Below are 24,743 nucleotides of genomic sequence, written 5' to 3'. Positions count from 1 at the left end.
TCTGTTTTTAGTCCAAGGTACTCCTGAGTTTTCAAGTCTGATTCTGTGCTTTTTTCTCCCGCTCATGCATTTTCCTTTAGAACAAAAGTTCCACTAGCAAAGTCTCTCTGTGAACTTTATAGTCAGAAGAATAAGAAGCTGAGCCCCTTTCTGCTTGCTGGGTCATTTTTATTGGATAACTTTTCTTTAATCTGTTATGCATCAAAAAAGTGTCTTTGGTCCTCCAGGAAAAAAATATTCTGAAGATAGTTGGATACAGCAGCTTAAATCTCACTCCTGAATCTTGACATTTCCTGATTGCTGGGATAAATGTGCTTCTTTTCTGCCTGGTGTACTGTGAATAATCATTTTCCACAAACACACAGCAGTCTTTAATTTTTAATACTTTTTCTTTGTGTCACAGCTTTGTCAGGATCAACTCTTCCTATTGGTATGGTTATATCTTTACTAGTGTAGGTTTTCTCTGCTTTCTCATGTCCAGGTTTGGAGCATACACTCAATGTACCCTTTCAATGAAAAAACCTTGCTATGGAAAACCAGCCGAGTTGCTTATTTGCACTTTCATAAAAATGACTACAGTTTATTCCTCCCAGGTTATCTGGTACAACAGTAAATCTCCGTTTTTCTCTGCATGCTCTGTTTTCCAACTCATTTTTTGAGATAGCTCTTCTTCAGAAGCCTCATACTAGCCAGTCTTTTCTTCATTTCAACCTCTGATTTTGCAGTTTTGTCAGGTCATCTGAATAGCTATTTAAAGCGTTTTTCCAGCATTTTGTTATTTAAGTTAACATATTCCTTCCATGTTTCATTTTTGATCACCTCCAAGTTCATTTAATTTATTTTTTTTTCTGCAAATTACTGAAAGCCATCCCTTCTACCAAACCTGAAGCTTAAACTGATTTTAGCTGAACAGCTGCAGGATTCTTTCCAAACAGTGTTTTCTCTTAACCTTTTCTGGTCGAGTTTCTTTCATGTTCTCCAAATTTCTTCTTTGCTGGCGTCCAGGAAGAGTATTAAGTAGCCAGCAACTGAATTTTACCACAACTGACAACTTCACTGACCCTTTTTTCTTAGTTTCTGTTTGCACACAGGAAGAGTAGAAATTAAAACTGTTTATCAGTGCACAGCCATCTTGGAAGTGAAGACATTCTTGAGGAAAGAATGAAAGGCTGCCACTCCTGCAGCAGAGTGAACTTTGACCTCAGAATTTGCCACAGGGAGATTAGCCAGCTAATAGTAAATGTCACTGCAGCTGCCACATGTCTGCTTGGAAACCATAAGCATAGTGCAAAAGACAAACAAATAATCCACTTTTAAATTTCTCACTCCTTTCAGGTAACATCTGATCTGTTAGTGTAAATTCAAGGTGTGAAAGACGGTCTCTTTACCGAGTTCTACCACAGCAAAGAAAACTGGAGCTAGAGAGCTTGTTCATGAGACTACTCCAAAACCACCTTTGTTAGGAAATATGGGTTCATTTTATACTGCATCTTATCTCTGTGAAAGACCAGATGTGTTTCTCTACACAAAAGCACCTGAAACTCTGTAATCTTACTTGCAAAGGTGAAGAGCACTAGAAAAAAAACTTTCCAACAAATGAACTTCACTATCATTAAATTAAGAAGGCTCAAATGGCAGATGAGTAATTACTAGTGCGGCATGGGTGAGGCAAAAGGGGCAGCCGCCCTAGCCACAAAGTGTTAGGGGTGTGTGATTGAGAGTTCCTGCATTAGTCTTTTCTGTACAGAAATGCTGGTACAAAAAGGCCCTTTTTGTTCTTCATCTGAAGAGCTGAGGGGGTGGAGTACTATTTTGGGGACCAACCCTGGCCACTTGATGAGCCAGCTGTATGTAGCTCTGTGGATAAATCTGTCAGTCATGACATTTAAATCCTAAGGTGGGGGGGTTCAAAAGAAAAAAAAATGGTGCTGCACTTCTTTAAAAAAACTGCCTACACCAGCCAGTACTAAGCCACAATCCTTCGCTCAACAAGGCTGTGATATGTAGGGAACAGCAGTAACTTGCACCCTGGCAGTGGTGGAATAACAGAACTCTCTCCACTGGCAGAATAACTGACACTGGAATGTGCCCAGTTCTGTGTTGACTAAGCAAACCAATCATTTCACTCAGGCTGCTAGGGCTTAATGTTTCAGTTTAGTTATAAGAATAACCTTCTTGACAGATATTAGGGAAAAAACTCCTTATATCTTACTGTAGTCAGGTGCCTTTCTACCATCATAAAGGTATCTGAAGTCAATCAAGATGATCTGCACCCCAACCAACTGAAGTAGTACAGGGTACTTCTTATTACTAACAGAACTATTTCTATTTGGAAGGATAGGACTGCTAAGTGAAAAGATTGCTAACACAGCAGCCCTGATACCTTTGGTACCACAGCCAACAAATATGTTGACATCAAGTAGTCTACATCAAAAGAACAAGCCCTGAGGTGGAGCCGATTGCTCCACAATTACTGGAGGACATTCTTGCCTTGCACTGGGACAGTTTTCTGTACCACTGGGGTCTTACATTCATAAAACATGGCCTTTTCTGCCATGAAAAGGAGCAATGAGAATGCATGTTGGACTTTACTCACTAGTCTCTATGATGAGACTACGTCAAATCACTGGAAATACATACAGGAATCTCTCATGCCAAGACAGAGAGAACAAATCCCCTGCCGTGATGAACCAAGGAGGAAACAAAAGGATGACCATTTTCTGCTGAATGGCAAACAGGATGATTTCTGGAGTATACTACTTGCAAAAAAACCCTGACAATGGATGCAGTCTATAATCAGCAGCTCCGTGGAGTACTAGAGGAGTGGCAAAAGAGTTTACCAATCTATTAATTTCTCCATGTAACAGAAATGTTGAGAGAGACGCCCCTTTCCAACACCCATGATCAGTAAAAGCCATGTCTCCTTAAAGTGGATTATAATCGTGTGCCACTCTTTAGGCACCACAGATGGACAGTTTGTCTGACCAGATGAGGAGAAGCCTCAGAAACAGTTTTGTTTTAAATTCCATCATTGCCATAAAAGTGCTGTTACCTTTAACTGGCAGATTCCTTCTCCAGGAAAGCCAATGTTCCCTACACCATGTGATTACTTAGGTGATATCAACAGTTTTTAAATGAAGAGTATGTCACCAGAATCTGTGACGTGTGTGGTTACAGAAAAGGGAGACCCACCACAGAATTGCTAGTGAAATGTCCATCACACTCCAGGGTTCACAAACAAATGCAAGACACCAAAAAAGGACCATGACTGCAGGGTAGTTTTGAAGCCACTGTGATCTCACAGTCCACTCCTACATTTACCATTTAAGGCATAAAAACAGTACTATAGAGATCATGACAGCCATTCAAGCCCAAAAGGGATGCCACAGTCTACGCCTGCTGCATTGCAACCTCATCCACTTGGGAGGGCCATGAGCTCCTGAGCCTTCTTCAAGGTCAGAAGCAATTGACATTGAAGAATGCCATGTTCTGCGATGATAAAGGTAATCTTCTGAGATGGTATCACACAGGACCTCTGCCAATTTACAGTAACAGACAAGGAACTGCAGTCATGGCAATGTCCACTCTATGCATGTTTCCAGACCGTCCTTAGATGAAGCTGCCTGGAGCAACTTATACATATAAAACAATACAAAAAGATCTTTCATCGGCAAGGCTTTGGCCCTCACAGCCAACATCCAGACAGACAAGTTCTTTGGTCTGACAATGAAGTTAAACCTAATAACATTTCATTCCGGAAGTGATATCGTCCTTGGAAAAAACAGGGGAATCTCTAGTATGAACCCCAAAAAAAAGGAGTGACTAGTAGGACTACTAGGAGTAGAGCAACACAATCTAGGCACTCCGCACTAGCAAGGGCATGAGCAACTGTAGGACGACAAGCTAAATGTAAACGTGACAGATATGCTGGTTGAAGTAGCGAGACAGATATGCTGGTTGAAGTAGCTGATGTCCAAAATCAGAAGGCACTCGTCCACCACTTCTGTATTCAAACATAAGTGAAAGTAAAACCCTGGATCTTTTTCTATAAAAAGAAGCAACTCTACAGCCCCTCTGACTGGCATAATTTGGGCCCATCCAACAACTCAAAAGAAATGGACTGGTCCACCAGCAGAACTCTTTCTGGAGGAGGAGAGAGGACAGATGAGCTCCAGCCATGCAAGCAAGGCCATGTCTAGAACCAAATGGACCTGTACACATTGGTTATTAAGCAGAGATGAGCATTAAGAACAACATCCAAGGGAACTCCATTTAAGAAGTTATGGAGCAGATGGCAGGATCATCCTTTTGGGTATCTTCACTGACACTGAAGAGGACAAGACCATTACGCTTTAGAGTTTTCAATAAATATTGGAGACGCATAGTCCTCTTTTGATGTAGCTGGATTCAGAAGAGGAGGAAGTGCAATTGGAAGGGTAGGGGATCATAAGAACCCGTTTCCAAAAGTCCTGTGCAGACTGGCTGAACATCACTTCTCCCAACAAGCAGGAATACAGTATTTTGTTCCTGAGAACCTCCTTAAGAGAGGACTCACTCCTGGCCATGACATTCTGTGCAGGCACAGACCTGAGCTTGAGCTTGTGGTCATGGCTAAAGTATCTACACATTTAAAGTTACAAAAGGTAGGTAAAGCACATGGATACTGCAGGCAAACTTCTTGAAAGATTTTCCTTGAGCCCAGACTACAAGAAGTCCTCAATCATTTCCAGAGCATTTCCCACAAAAAAAAAAAAAAGAAAACAACGATAGGAAATTCGAAGAATGGGTGGACCAATAAAGGCCTTTAACTTCAGCTTGGCTCAGTAGAAAGTTTTCTTGCCAAAACATCCAAAACCTTAGACTCCTTATCAAAGTGCTATGATCTAGAGGACTTATACTGGACAAAAGTGATGAAACACAAGTCAGCACTAGAATATTTGCTTAATTTCTCTATGTACTCAGAAAAAGAACTGTAAACACAGCATCTGCCTTCTTGTGAGTCGACGGAACAGTGTCAGAGTGCCAACAAGGCTGTTTTGATGCCATCCTTAATTAATACCCCTCTTCTCCAGAAACCCTACAAGGCATTTCCAGGGTGATGGAAAAGGGGCTAAAGGCTAGTCTGAGCTGAGCTGCTCCTCATAATCCTGAGGACTTCACCGAAAGTAGTTATGTAGAAGGGAAGTGGAGGAGGGCTGCTCCTATTAACTTTCCCAATATCACAGACAAAACAGATAGGGTCCTTTTGTTCCTCACTAGAGGCAGACAATGAGGGAGATCTATAATGCCCCACTGCATGAGTAAAAAATTAGATGTGTGGTATCACGCAGAGATGGATATGTGACTGACACATGCTGAGTATCAGGTGGACAGGGAACCAGTGCATATCAGACTGCAGCTAAAGTTGGACTATGCTGGAGAGGGAAAACTACACTGGATTCATTGCTAGCTTCAGACCATAGTCCCTAAGGATTTAATCTGCACATGCAATTCAGATTACCAGAAGACATCAAGCATGTGCTTGACAGCTAACCCCTGAGACATGAGCTCTGGAGCATGACAACTTAAATCATCTTTTTTCAAATGGAACATGCTAATCTAACTGGGTCATGGTGCCGGCTGGAGCATGGAAGATGTCCTACAAATCAAGGGACTGATCTCTGGAATCAGGTTATTTAAATAGGGTCACTAGCTGATCGATCAAACTGGATGGTGCAAATACCCTTGTTTGCACACCACCTGGCTGGAAATCAGAAGCATGCTCCCTTAGGTCCCCTTATTTTCTGTCAAGACCACAGCCCAAACTGTGTGAGCATCAAAAATAACTTGTGGTCTCTGAAAACCCACACACTGTTATGTAGCTAGTGCATTACATTACGGTACGCATTGGTAGGAGCATATGGGTTTCCTAAAATGTGGTTATCTGAACAATGTTTTTTTTGACTAATGACTGGTGGAAAACAATAACCCAGCGAAGGACTCAAAGGAATTTCCTCATGGTTAGATAAAGAAGGCTGCTTATGGTGGAAACAGAATGGTCAGATCTTATCTGATTGAGATTACCTGTATACAATATAGTTTGCAGGTCCAAGTGGTGAAATGCGAGCTTATGAAAACTGGCAAAAGAACTAGACCCAAGGTTGACCCTTATCAAAGTCCAATTATGAGGGAAAGAAAAACAGGAAAGATATTGCGAGAATGTTTAGGGTGAAGCCTACCAGTACTTTCAAAAGAGTGATTTGTTGAGGAACCTAATCAGACAAGGCCTTTGAACATTCCCTAGTTCTGTAGATCCTGCAGAAAAAGGAGAGCTAGAAATCAAATTAAAGCCTTTGGTTAAATCAATATACAAGACCTACCATTAGGTTCCTCATGTCCATTTGTCTTGTATCTGGAGCTGACCAGAGAAAGTGATGCAGTGGCTGAGAAAAAAATCATCACACTCACTGCATAAAAGGCCAAATCTGAAGAACCGCTTCTTCAGATGTGTAATCACAACTGTTTTCAACAAACTGGACAACTGGTATAGGACAGTGACATAGGAAAGTAGCAGACTCATAGACTGTCAATGAAAATAAACTACTCTGTTTTCTTGAATGCATACAGGGATCATGTGATGCTTCTAAAAACAAAGGAAAGTACAAAGACAGAGGTTAAGGCAAGCATGTGTGTGTGTGTGTGTGTGTGTGGGGGCACTGCACTAAACTGTCCATCAGAAATACGTAAGACATGCAATTAAATCTTTTGAAGAGATGATGCATGTTTACATTCTGGGAGGTTAATGGTAAGAAATTAATGAAAAGCTACTTAAGTACACACAAAAAGCAGACACCAAAGCTGGTGGTTGAAGACAATAGTGACACTTGTGATCCCAGGCAACCTGGGTTCAATTAGCTGCTTGGGTGTCTGAGATGCTGGCAGGGTAGGATGGACAAGCATCCTGGGGACTGGGGAGGGGGGGGTGAAAACATGGGTCACACAATGTACTTTGATTTCCATGGTTGAGACCAGGGAAATGACCTCAATATGGCACACAAAGATTCTGCTGACCAGCTCCTTGTAGAAGCGAGAGGAGAGCCAGTGTTGACGCTCACTACACAACCCATCATCCAGGTCTTACTGAGGCTTCACACAGGTGGGGAAATAAACTGGGAAAAATATTCCCACGCTAACAGTGTGACACTGTCTCAGGATGCCTCAGTTTCCTCACTGGCTCCGACCCTAATCAAAGCAAGTCCGTCAGTGACAGCAGTAGGTAGACCTGGAGATTGAAGAGAAGCGTAACGGTCAACTAATAATAGTCAGCTATGTAGGAAAAAGAAAAAGTAAAAAATGAGTAGAAAACGAGTAGGAAAGAAAACAGCCAAATAGCCCTGTATCTCCAGTGATACAAATAAGCAAGGTATCAAAATGTGTTACAATTACCAAAACGAGATAAAAAATAAAGACAATCCATGTTTACTGAAACGTAATGCTTGGACTTGTGTAAATGTACATGGCTAGCATACACTGACTGCATCATTAAAAAAGTGAGTACTCCATGAAAATGTAATATTCTCCCTAGAATTATAGGAGGCCAGACCACAAACTGGGCTAACTTCTAGTAACCAACAAGGTTCAGTTACAGACAGCTAGCCCTTCATTAAACAATCCAGAATGTCAGGATGACGTCTCTCAAATAGCTTACAATGTCAGGTTGGCCTGCTGGCAACCAGAACGTAAACATAAGAAAAAATACAGTTGCCAAAGCTTCCCATTACAAAACCTTTTTAATCAGTATCCACTACGAGAAGGGGAACTGCAAATATGGTCTACCAGTGACAACATTTCCTAGCTGATGATCTGCTAATGTGAAAATAAGCTTACAGACTTGCCACAGGTCTGTTAGAAGTAAGCATACACAGTCTTAACAAGAATGGTAGAACAGAAAAAAAGCAAGCAATTCCCAAAATTCCACACAAATTTAACTGCTAAAGAACAGGTGCAAATTCTAGACTAAGTGATGGCAGAGAATTTTAACACCTTTATCAAAGTATGACAACATGGATAAAAATAATAAATAGTACAGCCTTGTCAAGTATACCAATTCTCTATGCCAAGCAGGCCCCAAGGTCATCAAAGAGCCAAATTTCTTTATCAGCAAATTAAAAAAAAAAAAAAAAAAAGACTCAGGAGAAAGATTTCTGAACAGTTCATCACAAATCATCTTGTACTTAATACTAAAAATAAGATGTCTAGGTATTTCACTTAGAATTTTACTTTCCTTGAGACAAGACAATGAACATAGTATGATAGCAACTGACTAGCTTTTTTTAGTATTGGAGTAAATATAAGGCATGCAGTTTACAATTTTATAAAGCGCGATATGATTTTTGTTTTCTGTACTCAAAACAGAATGGAATGAGTATACGATTACTATCTGTATGGGACTGATGTTGGTAGAAAACTTCATATTTAATATATTCCGTACAGCAAATGTGTATAAAAATTTGTACAGTTCAGACACATCAGCAAATAGCTGTCAACTCTCATAAGGGCAGCTTGGAATCCTGTATAACAATACTTAAACAATTGCTTAAGTAACGTCTGCTATAATCAGCTATAAATGGGTGGTCATAGTTATTTCTTTACTATTGTTGTGCATTTACTGATTAGTTTCCTGGGTTAAATACTAGTAAAGTGAAGAAGGCAACAAATGTTTACATTACTGCCAAAGTACATGTGAAAGGCAGCCTAAATGTAATATGCTAGGGAGATTTTGACTCACCTAAACATACATCTCCTTTCAAATAACAGTTTGCTAAAACTTCAAATATTTTTACTAATCCTTATGAAGTGAAAAATGTTTTCAAATTATTTCAGCTACTAAAGTTAAAGATAAACAGAGTAAATTGCCTGAATTATGAAATACACTACATACATAAACACCTATTTTGTAAGACTTTACTATCATCAATTTTTGTTTGCTTATATATCTCCCAGCTTGAGTCTACCTGAAAAATTGCAATGCTTAGCTACATATTCTTTTTCTTCACTTGAAAGAATAAATATACAATTTAAATGAAGGCAGTAATCGGCTGCAAGAGAAATTTGCTTCAAATTTTTTGAAAGATCTTGCAATAAGCTGATTACTTTTCTTCAAGAATTTTTGAAGGTTGAAAAGGAGAAAGAGGCTGGTCAACATAGAAGGAATTTGATAAAGTGCAAAAATAGCATAAAAGTCTCCAAAGATTGCCAGGGTACTGCTGTTTGTGTCTATGCCCCAGCAAAAGACAGGTTAACAGACTAGAGTTACACAATTAGTCTTGAAGGCCTTGGATTGACTTCTCTGAAGATCAATTTGCAAAAACTGAAATAACTAAACCGACTTTTCTCTGTGGTCCATGCAAATAATCCTTGCACAAAAGCACTGATAAATAATAAAAAAAAGGAGTGCATGGAGTCTCCCAGTGAATGGACAGTGTAGTGAGCTTTAGCTTTGTCATCAACAAAACAAAATGTTTACCTTTCGATGCTGAAAGTTGAAGAAATGCAGTTTCATAACGGTTTTCATACAGTTGGCCCTCAAAGTGATTTGCTCATAAACAATTTCCTAACCTTTGCACTACATTAGGTAGTGCATAAAATGCCGAACATTTTTGCAGCATTGGCAAATGTATTTGGCAGCTGATTTTGCTGGTGGAAAGATGTTTTAAATCATCTCTTTCCTACGATCATGACATGGTTTAAAAGTAAACTTTAACCTCACAGTGACATCATCGTAGTGAAAGTGTGACATGCGCCCACAGACTTTAATTAGCACACTGTCGCTCATGCACAGCAGTACACCCATTAACTGGCAAACTGCCACTCATGAGCAGCAGTGCATCCATTAAAGTCTATGGACGGAATACTCCCACTTCCTACAGTGATATCAAGATAGACTACACTAAATCTGGCCATGGTTTAAAAAAAAAGTTTATGAAGCTTTTTATTAAAAAAATGCCCAAATAAATACTATATTCAAACACCACAAATGCATTGTGGCACTTAAGTCGCCACACACAGAGATGCACCCACAATCATAATCAAATCACTTTAAAAGACCAACCTATAGCACCAATAATCAGTAGCTAATTATTTTATTAAATAAGAAAATCTATGTCAAGTCAAAAGGTAGTGGCAGGTGCTGTAGAACCAATTCATGGTGACAGAACTGCTAACAATACATCTTTTACAGACAGCAATTATTCTCACAGACACTCACATGTTGTATGTTGTTGATTTAGAGATTTAATTAATGCAAAAGTAATGTAGTACAATAGCTGTTGCCAGAGTATTTTTAATTATATACCTTTCACAATCATTCGATAAGGACATTTCAGGGTCAGTACTTAGACTGGTGCCTTATTTAGATTTTTTATCAAATACTAAGAAATATTTGAAAGTACTTGCCTTCCTTTGGCTGTCTGTCAAGAAGGATTCTCTCCTGTGTACACTTGTCCCACCATCGAACCCAGTCTAAAACAATTCTGCGAAAATCAAGAGGAACAGTGCCATGGCAAGGTTTCAAAAGGTTTGTTAGCACATTTTTGTGTTTGGGATTAATGCGTGCCATCCTTAAAAACCTAGAATTTAAAAATAAATAAATAAATAATAAAAATAATAAAACAAAGGAGAAAAACTTACTGCAGTGAAAGCCGCTCAGAATCTTCAACAAAACAAGAAATATACAGAATTTCAATAACCAGAAAAACAATACAATTGATGAGTGGAGTGCATGGCAATGCAGAAGTAAACAGGACAATGTCTTAAGAGTAGGGGGATGAGCAGAATGCAACACTTTAGGTACTCATTTACATTTGGGAGCCTCTGTAGCACAGTGCTATTTCAAGGCACTGCAGTTAAAACAAATTAAAACAAACAAAATATGTCAGCTACAGAATGGCATGCATGCCCCGTGCACATGAGATGAGTAGACTAAACATACCATTACCCTCTGGGTACTTCTGTCTAGCCATTGTTCTACTCATGCTACCACCTTAAGTCTCATTGCAAGAATGCCCATCAGTCTACTAACCTTTTATAATGTGACATGATAAATGTTTGATAAAAGTCAAATCTGGCCATATCTACAGCCCATTTATTGTCTACTGCCACTGTTACTCAGTCAAACAAAGTACAGCTGTGTAAGTAAAAGTGCCATAACAGTAGATGTTTGAATGATAACTGCTGCAGTAGCCTTAGCTATATGGGTTATATCCTGCCAAAGATACAACAATCAGCCAGCTTCCAAAGTTTCAAGACACCTTCCACATGCCCAAACTATCAATCATTTTGAACTGAGCTGACTAAAAAAAAGACAGGTTTGGGTAACAAGCCCTTCAGAGCTTTCATGCCAACAGAAAGAGGGAGGCTGACCCTTAAAGAACAATGCTAGCAACAACAAAAAATAAGTATTCACACTCTGGCAAAAACAATACACCAAAAAAACAGGGGGGGGAGGTTATTGCAGCACTGATCATTCAAACATCTACTGTTATGCTAAGTTTACTTATATAACTTCATTATGTTCCTCATACTGAACAGTGATGCAGTAACCATACCTATAAAGGTACATTAACATAGCTTACTACATTTGCAAGGTGGAAGGATTCAGAAGCCTCAGGAGAATGGTCCTAATAAAGCCTGATTAAGACTTAGAGAGAAGGAATTAAGCTTGGAATACCTAGTAAATGTATGCATAGAGGACCAAGTTGTTGCTTCTAGAATACTTCTTGAATCCAACCCCATCCAAAAAAGCCATAGATGAAGCCAAGGCCCTGGTAGGGTGGGTCTTGACTATGCCTGGAAGAGTTTTGTTGTGGTAATTATAACAAAATGTAATAGCTTGAGACAATTATCTGGAAGCAGTCTGTTTTGACATAGGTTCTTACCTTCACAAGAAATGAACAAATGATCCAAAGATCTGAAAGAGCTAGTTCTGTTAATATAGTACCAGAGTTGTCTGTAGACATTCAAGGTATGGAGTATTCTTTCTCACCCACATTTAGGTTTAGGAAAGAAAATGTGGAGATACGGTTGACTCACCATAACAACTTGCAACTCAGATACTCTTCTTGTAAATGTCAGAGCAATCGCTAAAACATTTTTCCATGTTAAGAGCCTCAAAAAATCAGTCAGATTAGCCGTTTCAAATGTCGCAAGTGTTAGCTTCTCTAACACAAAATTAATATCCCAAGGAGGGGCCACTAGTATTTTTGGAGGCCTCTTATGCAAAACCCCTTTGAAAAACATTTTGACATGAGAATGCATTGAAAGAGGAGGATCCATGGGCAGACATGCTGAAATGGCCGATAAATATACCTTCATGGAGTAGTAAGAAATGCCACAATAAAGTAACTCACACAAATATTGTAAAACCATAGAACAATTAAACTTGAATGGGTTCTTGCTATGTTGTTGCCATCAACCAGAAAATCTTTTCCATTCATAAAAATATGATTTTCTAGTAGCAGGCTTTCTTGCCTTCATTAGTACCTGCTACACTCTCCCAGTACACAAGCGCCTAAAGGGAATTAAGACCTTATCATTCAGGCAGTCCGTTGAAGTTGACTGGAAATGGGGTGTATCAAACACCCATTCTCTTGAATGAGTAGATCCATTCTATGAGAAGCTTGTTGTAATTGCCCCTGGCCATTTCCAAAAGGGAGAACCACTGTTGCCTGGGCCAGAAGCGAGTCACCACAATGATCCTGAATGATTTCTTCTGAATCTTCAGAAGTACCCTGGATATCAGTAGAAAGGGTAGAAAAGCATACAGGAACGTTCCTGTCCAAGGAAAGGAAAAGGCATCCATCTTCCAGGCCTTCTTGCATGGAGTTCTGGAGCAGAATCTTGCCAGATGATTGTTCAGAGAGGAGGCAAATAGGTCTACTTGATACTTGAGGAACTCCCCACAGATGAATCAAATCTCGGAAGATCTCCTGATCATGATTCATGAGGGTCTGCCCTTGTCCTGCTCAGCTTGTCAGCAACAAAATCTTGCTCTGATGGAATGCACAATACCTGTAGAGTAAGACTGTGCTGTGAAGCTATATCCCAAGCTAAGATGGCTAGTCTGTAAAGGAGGCATGACCTGGCTCCCCCTTGCTTGTTGATGTGCCACATGACTTTGGTAATGTCTATAACAACTTGAAAAGTTCCAAGGGCCAAAAGTAAATTTAGAGAGTCTAGTGCCTTGATCAGGGCAAGCACTTCTTTTATATTTATGCTCTTGGTGTCCCTTACACTTTGCAATTGTATCCCTCCTAAAACTGCTCTCCAAGCAAAATTTGAGGTATCTATGACGACTAACTGCTTTGAAGCAGGGCTAGAGAAAGGCAGACCTGGGTTTATGGAAATTTGAGGTCTCCACCAAATGATTTCTCTTATGACAAACCCTAGCACTGAAATTTGAAAAGACAAAGGATGTTGATGCTGAAACCAGAGAGAATTCAGATATCACTGTATCTTTATCATGTGGAGTCTTAGAATCACAGATGTCATGAGACCCAAAATTCTGTGGTATTCCCTTGCAGTGACCGAAGTATGGGCAGAAAGCATTAGAAACAGACCTATTTTCTCCTGTGGAGGAAAAACTCTTTGAACTAAGGTGTCTAGCTGGGGTCTATATTGAATCCTCAAAAGCCGACAATGTCAAATCTGACACTGTCGACACGAGAATAGCGAAACCACAGAACATCAAAGAGGTAAACGGAAATCTCCATAATGGGAGATTTACATTTACTTCAATGTAGTGCGGTCTCGGAGTTGGTATATTTAAGTAGCGGGGGCTGTGGGGGGCGCACCCCCCCCCCAACATGGGGGGTGCAGGGGGGCTTGCACCCCTGCCTACACCACTTAGTTTTTTTTTTGTTGTTGTTTTTATTTTTTTTCGGAACATTTGATGTTTTAACAGTTCGTTCACTAAGAGCCGACCTTTAGTGATTCAAACTGTTAAATATTCGATGTTCCAATATAGACCCGTCTAGCTAACACCCCAGGAAAATAATTCCGTGTGAAGGATTTAAAAAAGACTTTTGAATGTCCTCCTGGAATCCAGCTTGTGTAAGAGATCTTTCACCCAAGTGAGAGATTGCAGTGTCTTTTTTAAATTCTCAAGAAAGATGAGCAATAACGGAATATGGTAAATGTCAATACCCTGCAGCCTGCAATTAGCTATAAGTGGAGACAGACACTTTATAAACACTCCTGGTGTAGTGTACAGTCCAAAGGGTATGGGACAGAATTGATAATTTGATCAAGACACACAAAACCTTAAGACACACCTGAAGTCTCAATGAATAGATATGTCATGATAAGCATCTTTTAAATCTGGTGTTACCATAAAACTTGAATAAGGAATAAGTAACAGGTTGTGAAGTGACATCATGTTGAACTTGGGCACTATGATAAACAGGCTTAGGGAAAAAAGATCCACAACTAGTCTCCATGCATTTCTTTCTTTGGCACTAAAAACATCCTTGAGTAAAAACTTTTCCCAGCATGAAAAAGAAGAACTGGTTCTATCACTCCCTAGGACAGCATGTGTTGGAAGGACAGGGGAAATAAGAGTGTATGGTCTAGTGGACGAGGCCTTACACCCCCTAAAAAGGAGGATTTCCTCCCACTGCCATCTGTAGCCTTGATAAATTATCTTCAGAACCGATTTGTCTGAAACTATCTGTTGCCAAAGAGAAAAATGAAGATTTGGCCTTTCTGAAAAGGGACTGTCGGAGTGGGGGTGAGGTCAAGGTCCCTCAAATCCTCATTTAGACTTCTTGGACTATCCTTGGCTTTGGGGAGGGGGGTCCGGAATTCTTTTTGTTACCCCTTACCATTTCTTGATGAAGAATCCCTTAGAAACTTTGGAAAATGATTGCTGAAAATTAAGTATTATAGACACTCCCTGTATCCTGTACCCTTTCATCACACTATTTGATGAGCTCTACAGCAGCGAAGCTAAAAACTAAATCTCTATCCAAAGGACAATTTAAAATCTCATTTTTCATATTATCTGGGAAATTCTGAGAGCACAGTCAGGCAAACCTCTTCAAAACCATATGACTGGCCATATCCCTGGAAGAAGTATCAACTGGATAAACAATGAGAGTTTTGTTCTTTCTTTTTCATTTTTTCTTTAGTTTGTGTGCAGCCAATGTAAATTAAAAACACATTTCTATTTGGTCACAGGCTCAGTGAATGATAACAAAAAATAAAGCCTTTATTATCACACACATATAAGAATAAATCCATCAAACTATTGATTAATTACATTTATTTCACTGTAGGCATGCTCTTTGTCCAAAGTGTGCAGTGGACTGCTACACAAAGTTTTAAAGACAGTGTTTTGGGATACAAACTGATAAAAATACACTGGTGTTGCACTTTCCTGACTATCCTAAAGCCTTTGATATTGCAAGCCATCATGGCCGGCCTTAGGCATAGGCGAACTAGGCGACCGCCTAGCGTGCCGTACAGGCTGGCCTTGTAAAGGGCGCTCTTTTATTTATTTATTTTTCTTAATCCATAAGATAAAGTTTGCGCTCCTCTTGGCGCCTTGTCTCTGAGTCCGTCCCAACTGTACTGTTGCATTTGTGCCCTCCTCCCACTTCTGTAATCCTGCCCATTAAGGTTGCCAGAACCATAGGGTGAGGGGTTGGCGGGGGTTTCACAGCTGCAGATCGGCCAGCTTCAACAATTAAAAAAAGAAAACCCTTCTTCACGCCACAGTGCAAGCATCTTCTCCTTTAAGGAGGACCATGCGTGTGATGCAGGTCCACACGCCAAAGCGGGTGTAAATACATTCCACACTCGTACATGAAATATGAAGTTGGCAGATCAATAAAGACCGAATTTCTGTGGGTGCGTGTGGCTGTTCAGTTGAGAAAGGTTAGTGTGTGTGTATGTAATTCCTGAATCCCATCCATGTCCCGAACACAAAATAAGCTGGCTATGATCCGTAAACATATGTTAAGCTTATTGATTTTGAATTTTCTTTTAGATCTTACATAGTTTAGATTTGCTGCCTTACATTTAAAATTCTGGTGCCTTGGCATACTGTTTGATTTTACAGTGATTTTACATTTGTTGTAGATTTATAGTTCATGTTCCCTTAAACGTATTTAAGAAGCCATGTTAAGTGCTCATTTAATATTGGATGCCACAAGTTAAAGAAAGAAGCAGCTTTTTGTTATTGTAGGGTTTGGGAATGGGGTCCTGTATCATTTACAGTTTTGGTTCCTTTACTTCTATTTATTTTAACTTTTGAAGTGATGTTTAGGCAAAAAAGCAGCCAAATTGTGCATGTAGATTATCTACTAGTGTATTGCTAGCTTTCAAGTGTTTGTGTGCTGTTAACATCTAGGTTTGAAGAGTAGTGTGTGTGTGTGTGTGTGTGTGTTTGTGTATATATATAAATATATATATATATATATATATATATAAATATATATCTACACACACACACACACACACACACACACACACACACACACACACACAGAACACCATTTGGAATGTAGACCTACATATGTTTTTTTTATTTTTATATTTTACTTTGGGGGACAACGGATATTGTTAAAGTAGATGGAGTCCTGCTACTTAAAGCAGGTAAATATGGTATGATAGACCTAGCTAAGTCTTGATAAATGGAAAAATACATGAAAAAGAAGACCGTTTTACGTGGTTTTCAAGTGACTAATTTTGTATTAAAGATGATTTTTGTCAGTTGTAGAGTAGTATTTTTGTGGTACAGCAGTAATTGAGTAAATACCACTAATAATTATTTTATGGTTTAGAAAATACACTTTAATACAAATAATTAATAATATCGGTTGACATACTAGGAGTAATGGGGAAGGGAAATGACATTGGGGTGAAAGTAAAACAGAATAGGGAAACCAGAGTGGACATACGAGGATTAAGAGTCTTGAAGGAAAACCAGGGAAGCAGTTGATTCCAGAGACACAGATGAATTTAAAATCCTTCAAATTACTTGCATTATTGTTTACTTTGTATGTGTGCATTGTACAATACTGTTGGCTTAGCTAGGATTAGTTTCTCTGCCATGCACCCACTGAGCTTTGGTATTAGCCTCTGGCGTCTCTGTAGGTAGTGTTCTGTCCCTCCTTCCTACCCCACTGATATCTTCTGTTGCTTTCCTTCTGACTGGGGAGTCTTACTTAATTTTTTTCCTTTTTCCCTTCCTGGTTGTAAATGTTATTGCTTTCTTCTGGAACACTTCAGTTGTGAAGATTAGGTACTCGTATGTCATATACTTACTTTGCAGTTTGCATGTAGAACATAGATTGATGTACAGTGCCCAGAAGGTGTAAAGGCTTTGGTACACTGGTCAAACTTATGGCTGTCCTCTGCAGGATATCCCAAAAATTAAGACTACTGGATTTTTTTTAATTTCTCCAAATCTTTAAATTAAGAATACTGCAATTTTTTAATTTCTCCAAATCTTTTGGGTTTCTAATACCATGACAGGAATGGACCCCATTCCTAAGTCAAAGTACGATTAAAGTTCATGAAATTAGTATGGTTTCAATCTTTGTCAGCCAAAAGTGCTCTTAGCAGCACCAGCAATGTGTCCAGTAATGACTCCTCCTGCAGTATGTACTGGGTTACATATATTGGTAACATATCTGAATACGATTGTAGGTTTAGGTTCTTTTTTATAAGACTTGTTGTTCCTACTACTATTGGAACTGTCTTGGTATCTTTCTTCCACATTGCTCTCGTTTCTGCCTGCAGATCCTGATATTTTATGACTTTGTGTCTATGTTACACAAGGCACTGTAGTCAGTGGGTGTAGTGATTTTCAATGATCAATGCTACTGTTGTCTTTTTTTCATGGACCATTATATCCAGTTTTCTAGCATCTGTCTTTTGAAATATTGGTAATAGGTGATCCCATGTGATGCAAACTTCAGAATTTTCTATGATGCCTTGTGGCTCATGTTTCCATCATTTTTCAGCCACCTCTGTATCATAATGTCTGTACAATCCCCAGTGCAACAGTCTTGCCACATTATTATGCTGTTCAGTATACAGTCCTTCTGCCATTAGTGTGTCACAACCAGCAATGAGGTGTGTGACTTTCCAATTTGGTTTTACAAAAAGTACAGTTGTGTACACCTACCATAAATGTAGATGTTCGAGTATCTTCACTCTTGCAGTCATGACTGTAGGGTTCTCCCCTGCCGGCAGGCAGCCATCGGTTGGCCAGAATCCCAAAGTCTGGGTCCGGCGTCAGCTGTTCAACCATGCTCCCTGAAGTCAGAGCGCCTGGAGTATAAAGCTGACAGCCGACGCCATCTTCTCCAGTTTTTCTTGCCCCAGATGTCAGGAGTCTCAAAATGAAAAAGGTCCCATAACCTTTGCAAATACACCTCAAAAGAATGGTGAAAATAAGAGGGGACAGGAGGGAGGGAAACACACAATGCATCAGTGAAGACACTCGAACATCTACTTTTATGCTAGGTGTATACAACTGTACTATGGTCATCGTGTTTCACTGTTGCAGTCATGACTGTAGGGTAGAATCCCAAAGCTGAAAGAAAGGGAGGTGGTCATAAAGAGGTAGGGGCAGCTAAAAGGCCCTGCAAGACTGCAGAGGCAAAGCCTGCCCTAGACTTAGAGTAGAGAGGTAGATTGTAGTGCTTAGAAAAAGTATGCACTGAACTCCAAGTTGCAGCTTCCAAAATGTCCTTGGTAGGAACTCCCCTGAGGAAGGCCGCAGAAGTGGCAGCAGCTCTGGTGGAATGAGTCCGTATACTCCCTGGGATTTGCTTTCCATGGTGAGAATAACAAAATCTGATTCCATGAGCAATCCATTTAGAAATAGTCTGTTTTGAAATGGCTTTACCTTGGGAACTTGAAGCATAAGAAACAAACAATTGATCTGATTTCCTGATGTCCTTGGTTCTGTTTAGGTAAAAACGTAATTGTCTGTGTACATCCAAGGAGTGAAGGATCCTTTCCCCCTTATTTTGAGGAGAGGGGAAAAAGGTTGGCAAGTGGATAGTTTGATTTAAAGCCACTTTGGAAACCACCTTAGGCATGAAAGTAGGATTTGTCCTCAGAGATACTCTGTCTTGATGAAAAATAATATCAGGTTCCACCGCCATAAGAGCTTGTAACTCTGAAACTCTCCTGGCAGAGGTTAGTGCCAACAGGATAGCTGTCTTCCAAGATAAAAACTTGATGTCAGAAGAAGCAGCAGGCTCAAAAGGAGGCAAAGTTAGTTTTTCCAAAACAAAATTGAGATCCCAAGCAGGAATAGGAGGAGATCTAGGAGGTCTTAAGTTCTTAGCTCCTCTGAGGAACTGTCTCATGAGCTGGTGGGAAAAGATGGGAGGGTCTGTATTACAATGATCAGAAATAGCAGAAGCATGGATCTTAATGGAAGAGAAAGAGAGACCCTTATGTAAAAGATCTGTCAAATAAAGTAAAATTAAAGTAATGTTAGGAAGAAGAGGATCAGAATCCTGAGCCTGCATCCAACTCCAAGAACAAAATCTTTTCCATTTTGCTGCATAAGATTTCCTAGTGCTAGGACGTCTGGCTTCTAAAATGACATCCATAACCTGCTTGGGTAGGAAAGAAGAAATCAAAGGCCCTGGATTAACCAGGCCACCAGGCTGAGAGTTCTGACATGAGAGTGTAGAACCTGGCCCTGATGCTGGGACAGAAGGTTCGGAGACTGAGGTAAATTCCAAGGGGGCTCCAGGCATAGGTTTTTTAGAGTTGGATACCAAACCTGCCGAGGCCAATTCGGAGCCAACAAGATTATCATCTTCGGTTTGTCCTGTTTTATCTTCAATAAAACCCGTGGAAGAAGGGGTAGAGGCAGAAAGGCATATCCCGAGAGGTTCCTCCAACTGAATGACAGGGCATCCACTTTCCAAGCTTCTCTGTGGAAAGTCCTCGTGCAAAAATTCTGTAGCTGATGATTTAGATGGGATTCAAAAAGATCTATGTGAGGACATCCCCATACTGCTGCTATCATCCTGAATATTTTGGTGTCCAGCATCCACTCGTGTGGATCCGAAGGGTTTCTGCTCAAACTGTCTGCCAGTAAGTTTTGTTTCCCTGGTAGAAACTGAGCTTGAAGATCCAGATTGCATGCTAGAGCTGTGTTCTATAAATCCATGGCTAGTCTGCAAAGGGGGTAGGAATGAGATTCCCCCTTGCTTGTTTATGTACCACATAACTGTGGTGTTGTCTGTCCATATTAGTAGTTGTCCTGGTTGTATGAGATTCCTGAAGGCCAATAGAGCTTTCTGAATGGCTAACATTTCCTTTAAGTTGATATGCAGGTGCTTCTGATCCTTTGTCCAAAGTCCCTGCAGACAATTGCCCTGAAAATGGGCTCCCCAAGCATAGTCCGAGGCGTCCGTGGTTAGAATCTGAGAGGCAGGAGGTAGACGGAAGGGCTTCCCTTTGTTTAGAGCACAAGCCCTGGACCACCAAAGAAATTCCTTTTGAAGGCAAGGAAGGACGGGAATCAGTATGTCCAAACTGTGGCAATGCTGAGACCATACACTTTTTAGCTACCACTGTATTTTCCTCATGTGTAGTCTTGCATATGGTACGAGAAGGATGCAGGAGGCCATGTAACCCAAAGCCTGCAGGAATTTCCTTGCAGATAGATGGGTTAGAGTTGCCAAGGCTTTGAAAGTTGATGCCAGCTGTAATTGTTTTTCGGATGTCAGAAATGCCATCTGGGTTGTAGTGTTTAAAAGAGCACCCAGAAAAGTTATCTGTTGTGATGGTGTCAAATTTGACTTTTTTATGTTTACAGAGAATCCCAGGAATTTGAGAAGATTTTGTACAAATTCTAGATGCTGGAGTAAGACATCCTTGCTGTCTGCCTGAATTAGACAATCGTCCAGATAAGGGTAAATTTGAATTCCCTTGAGTCTGCAGTAAGCTACTACTGGAGACAGGCATTTGGTGAAGACCCTGGGTGCACTAGACAATCCAAAGGGCAGCGCAGATAATTGAAAGTGCCTCGATCCGGCCTTGAACCTGAGGTATTTTCTGCGATCCTGCCTGATGGGAATGTGTAAATATGCCTCCTTCAAATCCAAAGTCACCATCCATGCATCCTTGGACAGCATTGGAAGTAACTGCTGTAGAGTAAGCATCTTGAATTTTGGAATCTCTAGAAAAGTATTCAAGACCGACAGATCCAGAATGGGTCTCCATGAATTTTGCTTCCTTGGGACTAGAAAGAGCCTTGAGTAAAACCCTTTTCCCATCTCTGAAAGAGGAACCAGTTCTATGGCATTCATAGCCAAAAGAGCTTCCACCTGGTTTAAAGCCTCCGTCCATTGATGTTTTGGAAGGTCTGGCCGTCCGCTTGGCCTTGGCAAGGTATGAAAATGGAATCTGTAGCCTCTCAAAATCACATCCAAAACCCATTTGTCCTGGGTTATTTGAGTCCAATTTTGATAAAAAAGAGAGAGTTTTCCTCCGAGAGGGGCTTCCAGGCAAGACGTTCCTGCAGCCCAACAGAGGGAGTCATTGAGTTTGTTTCCTTTGAGACTGTGGCCTATCCTCTCCTCCCCTTGGGGTAGAAGCTGTCCACTGTCTTGGTCTATAAGCAGCTTGTGACTGAGGCCTCCCTCTGGAGCGTCTATATCTACCCCTCTGAGGCCTGTCTGAAGAGGGAAAAGACCAATTTTTTGATGGCCAATTTCTGCTAAATCTAGGAGGCTGTACTTGTAAGAAATCCTTAACTGTTTGCATGGATTTTGCCTTATCCTCCATCTTTTTAATCATCTCTTCAGCTTTAGATCCAAACAAAACATTATGCTGAACAGGAGCATCCAATAATTTAGCTTTGACTTGTTCAGGTAAATTTTGTTCCTTTAGCCATGCATGTCTTCTAATGACTGTGCCAGAGGCCGCAGCCCTACAAGAAGCCTCCAAGGCATCAAATCCACAGTGTAAAACATGCTTTCCAACCTGTTCAGTGGCATGCAGTAAGTCATGTAATTCCTTATCATCTGCACAGGCAGAAATGGAAGTAAATTTTTGTTTTAAGACAGACAAGAGAAATTGCTGATATTTAAGCATATGAAACTGACAGTTTAAAGCCCTAATGGACAAATTAGCAGAAGTGTACACCTTTTTTCCCCATCTTTCCAAGGCTCGAGAATTATGTTCAGTAGGAATGGGATTTTTAGCAGTAGCGGCCTTAACACCCTTAGGACCCTGAGAAATGGTTTCAGGGTCAGCAGTAGGATTCTTGAATAAAAACTGATGGGAATCAGGAACCCTGTAGTATCTATCAGGCTTAACAGGAGCAGGAGGAAAAGAATCAGGGGATAAGTTAGCCTCCGAAAAGGCATCATCCACAATATCCAACACAGGAGGAATAGCCAGGGGTCTATGTTGGGGAAGAAGAAGAAAATCCCACAGTCTTTTCTTGGATTCCAAATACTCCTGTCCCTCCCAGTGGAAATGTTCCCTCATTTCATGCAGAGTTTCCCCAAAAGAAAAATCCTCAGGAGGAGAAGCTGAAGGAATGGAATCTTCCGCATCAGAATCCTCATAAGGAGGGAAAGAATATTCCTGATCAGAAGAAGAAACTGAGGAAACAGAAGCCTGATCAGAGGAATCATAGTAAACATCCTGCCTTGGCCTTTTGTCTGGAGGGGGATGAGAACCCCTAATCATTGTAAGTAAATCCTCCGCCATCTTGAGCAACTGTTTCTGTGACTTGGGAGCCGGTTCAGAAGAAACCTGAATTGAAGTCTTTGATTTAGAAGGAGTCTTTGCCTTTGTCTTTGTCTTTACTTGAAGCTGAGTAGGCCTGAAAACCCCTTCGGAAGCCGGTACCTGCACAGTGGCTCCGGACCCATCCGAAGGAGCATTGTCCGAAGGTCCTGCAACAGAGATATTTAAAGGCCTGGTTGGCTCTTCATGAGAGTCCGTTTCGGCCGTTGGTTCTGAAATGGTCGATGACAGGGGCTGCAAAAGCGCCTCACTGACGACGGCCGAACCTGAAGCTGGCTCCACATGTGCGCTATCATCAGATTTGGACCGCGGAGGCCTGTCTTTATCCTTGCGACACTTGTGAACTCCGGTAGATGGAACCGTATCCGACGACATTTTGTAGTTAAAGCGCCTACCGAAGTAATGAAAAGCAAAATCATACCATTGCTTAATAGTACGTTGATTGAATCTAGCACAAAACCGACAACTAGCTACGTTGTGGTCAGGGCCTAAGCAAGGAATACAGTAAGAATGAAAATCCTTATGAGGTATTTGCTTCCCACATGAAATACAATTATTAACTTTTTCTGACATCGGAGTGGAGCAAGAAAAAAGTTTCCCCAACGGGGTACTTAGCTTTGAGTGGAGAAGTCGTCTTCGGACCGAAGTATTTAGTAATATTCATCAGGAGTCAACCGACCGGCACTTGCGAACTGCTATCACCGCACGGCAAGAAAGACTGGAGAAGATGGCGTCGGCTGTCAGCTTTATACTCCAGGCGCTCTGACGTCAGGGAGCATGGTTGAACAGCCGACGCCGGACCCAGACTTTGGGATTCTGGCCGACCGAGGGCTGCCTGCCAGCAGGGGAGAACCCTACAGTCATGACTGCAACAGTGAAACACGATGAACATCCTACATTTCTCTGTTCCTCCCACATGTTCAATTGACTTTGTAAACGAATGTGTACACAGCCCACTATGTTGGGCTGCCAGTATTAACCTTTCATCTCTTGGTTTGAATTTGCTTCTCCTTAACCATTTCTGCATTTGTTCCTGATCAACATGAGGGTCTTCCAGAAGTTTTCAATACTTGCAACTATATTTATGCATCTCCTACATTTTTTGCCTTCTCATCTGGTCCTTCACTATATATTCTCTCTCTCGTTTTTTTGGGACATTAATTTCCTGCCTGACTTTTATTTACTTCTGGTTTGATTTCCATTCCTGCTTGACGCCGATAACGTCTCAGCTTAATATAGCAGAAGCATATCTTTGATTTATCTTCTCATGTTTCAAAACTTTCACCACTTTGGATCTTGTGATGTCAGCAAATATGTGTGGAGTCCACCGATTGCAGATCTGTACATGTAATCAATTTCAAGGAGGCCCATCCCTCCTTTGGAACGGGGAATATATAATCTTGGTATGCACTGATTTTTTATAAATCATTTGGTGAGCATGAAACATCCTTCTTGTTTTCCTATCTAATCTACTCAACACGTTTTGGGGCCAGTCAATCACTCCAGAACTGTAAATTAGGACAGAAAGAGCAAATTGGTTTATAGCCTGGATTTTGTTCCTTGATGTCAACACTGTTTTCAGGGTTAATTTAAGTCTTCTAAAGTATTCCTTATTAAGTTTTATATGCATTTGTTCATGTTTTATTTTTGATCCTTCAATTCCCAAATATTTATATGCTCCCTCTTGCTCAAGTTCTTTTATATGACATTCTTGTTTCAAACTGATTTCCTGGTGTTGCAGTTTTCCTGCTTTAAAGGTTGCTTTTGCACATTTATCAAGACCAAATGACCTTCTTATATCATCTGAAAAAGCTTTGACAACTTGCAGTTGTACTTTCAGTTCCTAATCTGATGAGCTATACAGTTTTAAATCACCAGCAAAGAGAAGATGAGAAGTATTTACATTTTGCTGTCAGTTTTCAGTGTAAAACTGTTTTATCAAATGATACACTGTGTTGTAGAATTTG

The 24,743-nt window shown here is 40.5% G+C and overlaps 1 protein-coding gene across 1 annotated transcript in view; it reads right to left on the bottom strand.

Annotated features, from left to right (window-relative positions):
* The window catches only part of SPG11 (SPG11 vesicle trafficking associated, spatacsin), a 2,547,571-nt gene that overhangs the window by 1,509,849 nt on the left and 1,012,979 nt on the right, over nt 1-24,743 (bottom strand). Inside the window, exon 14 of the mRNA XM_044077700.1 lies at nt 10,435-10,607. Within this exon, the coding sequence (XP_043933635.1) occupies nt 10,435-10,607 (173 nt within the window). The remainder of the gene's footprint in view (nt 1-10,434; nt 10,608-24,743) is intronic.

The sequence above is a fragment of the Protopterus annectens genome, chromosome 7.part0 (assembly GCF_019279795.1).
Source record: "Protopterus annectens isolate FY-2018-M chromosome 7.part0, PAN1.0, whole genome shotgun sequence".
NCBI classification, from domain to species: domain Eukaryota; kingdom Metazoa; phylum Chordata; order Ceratodontiformes; family Protopteridae; genus Protopterus; species Protopterus annectens.
This window is presented reverse-complemented; position numbering and strand designations above follow the sequence as displayed.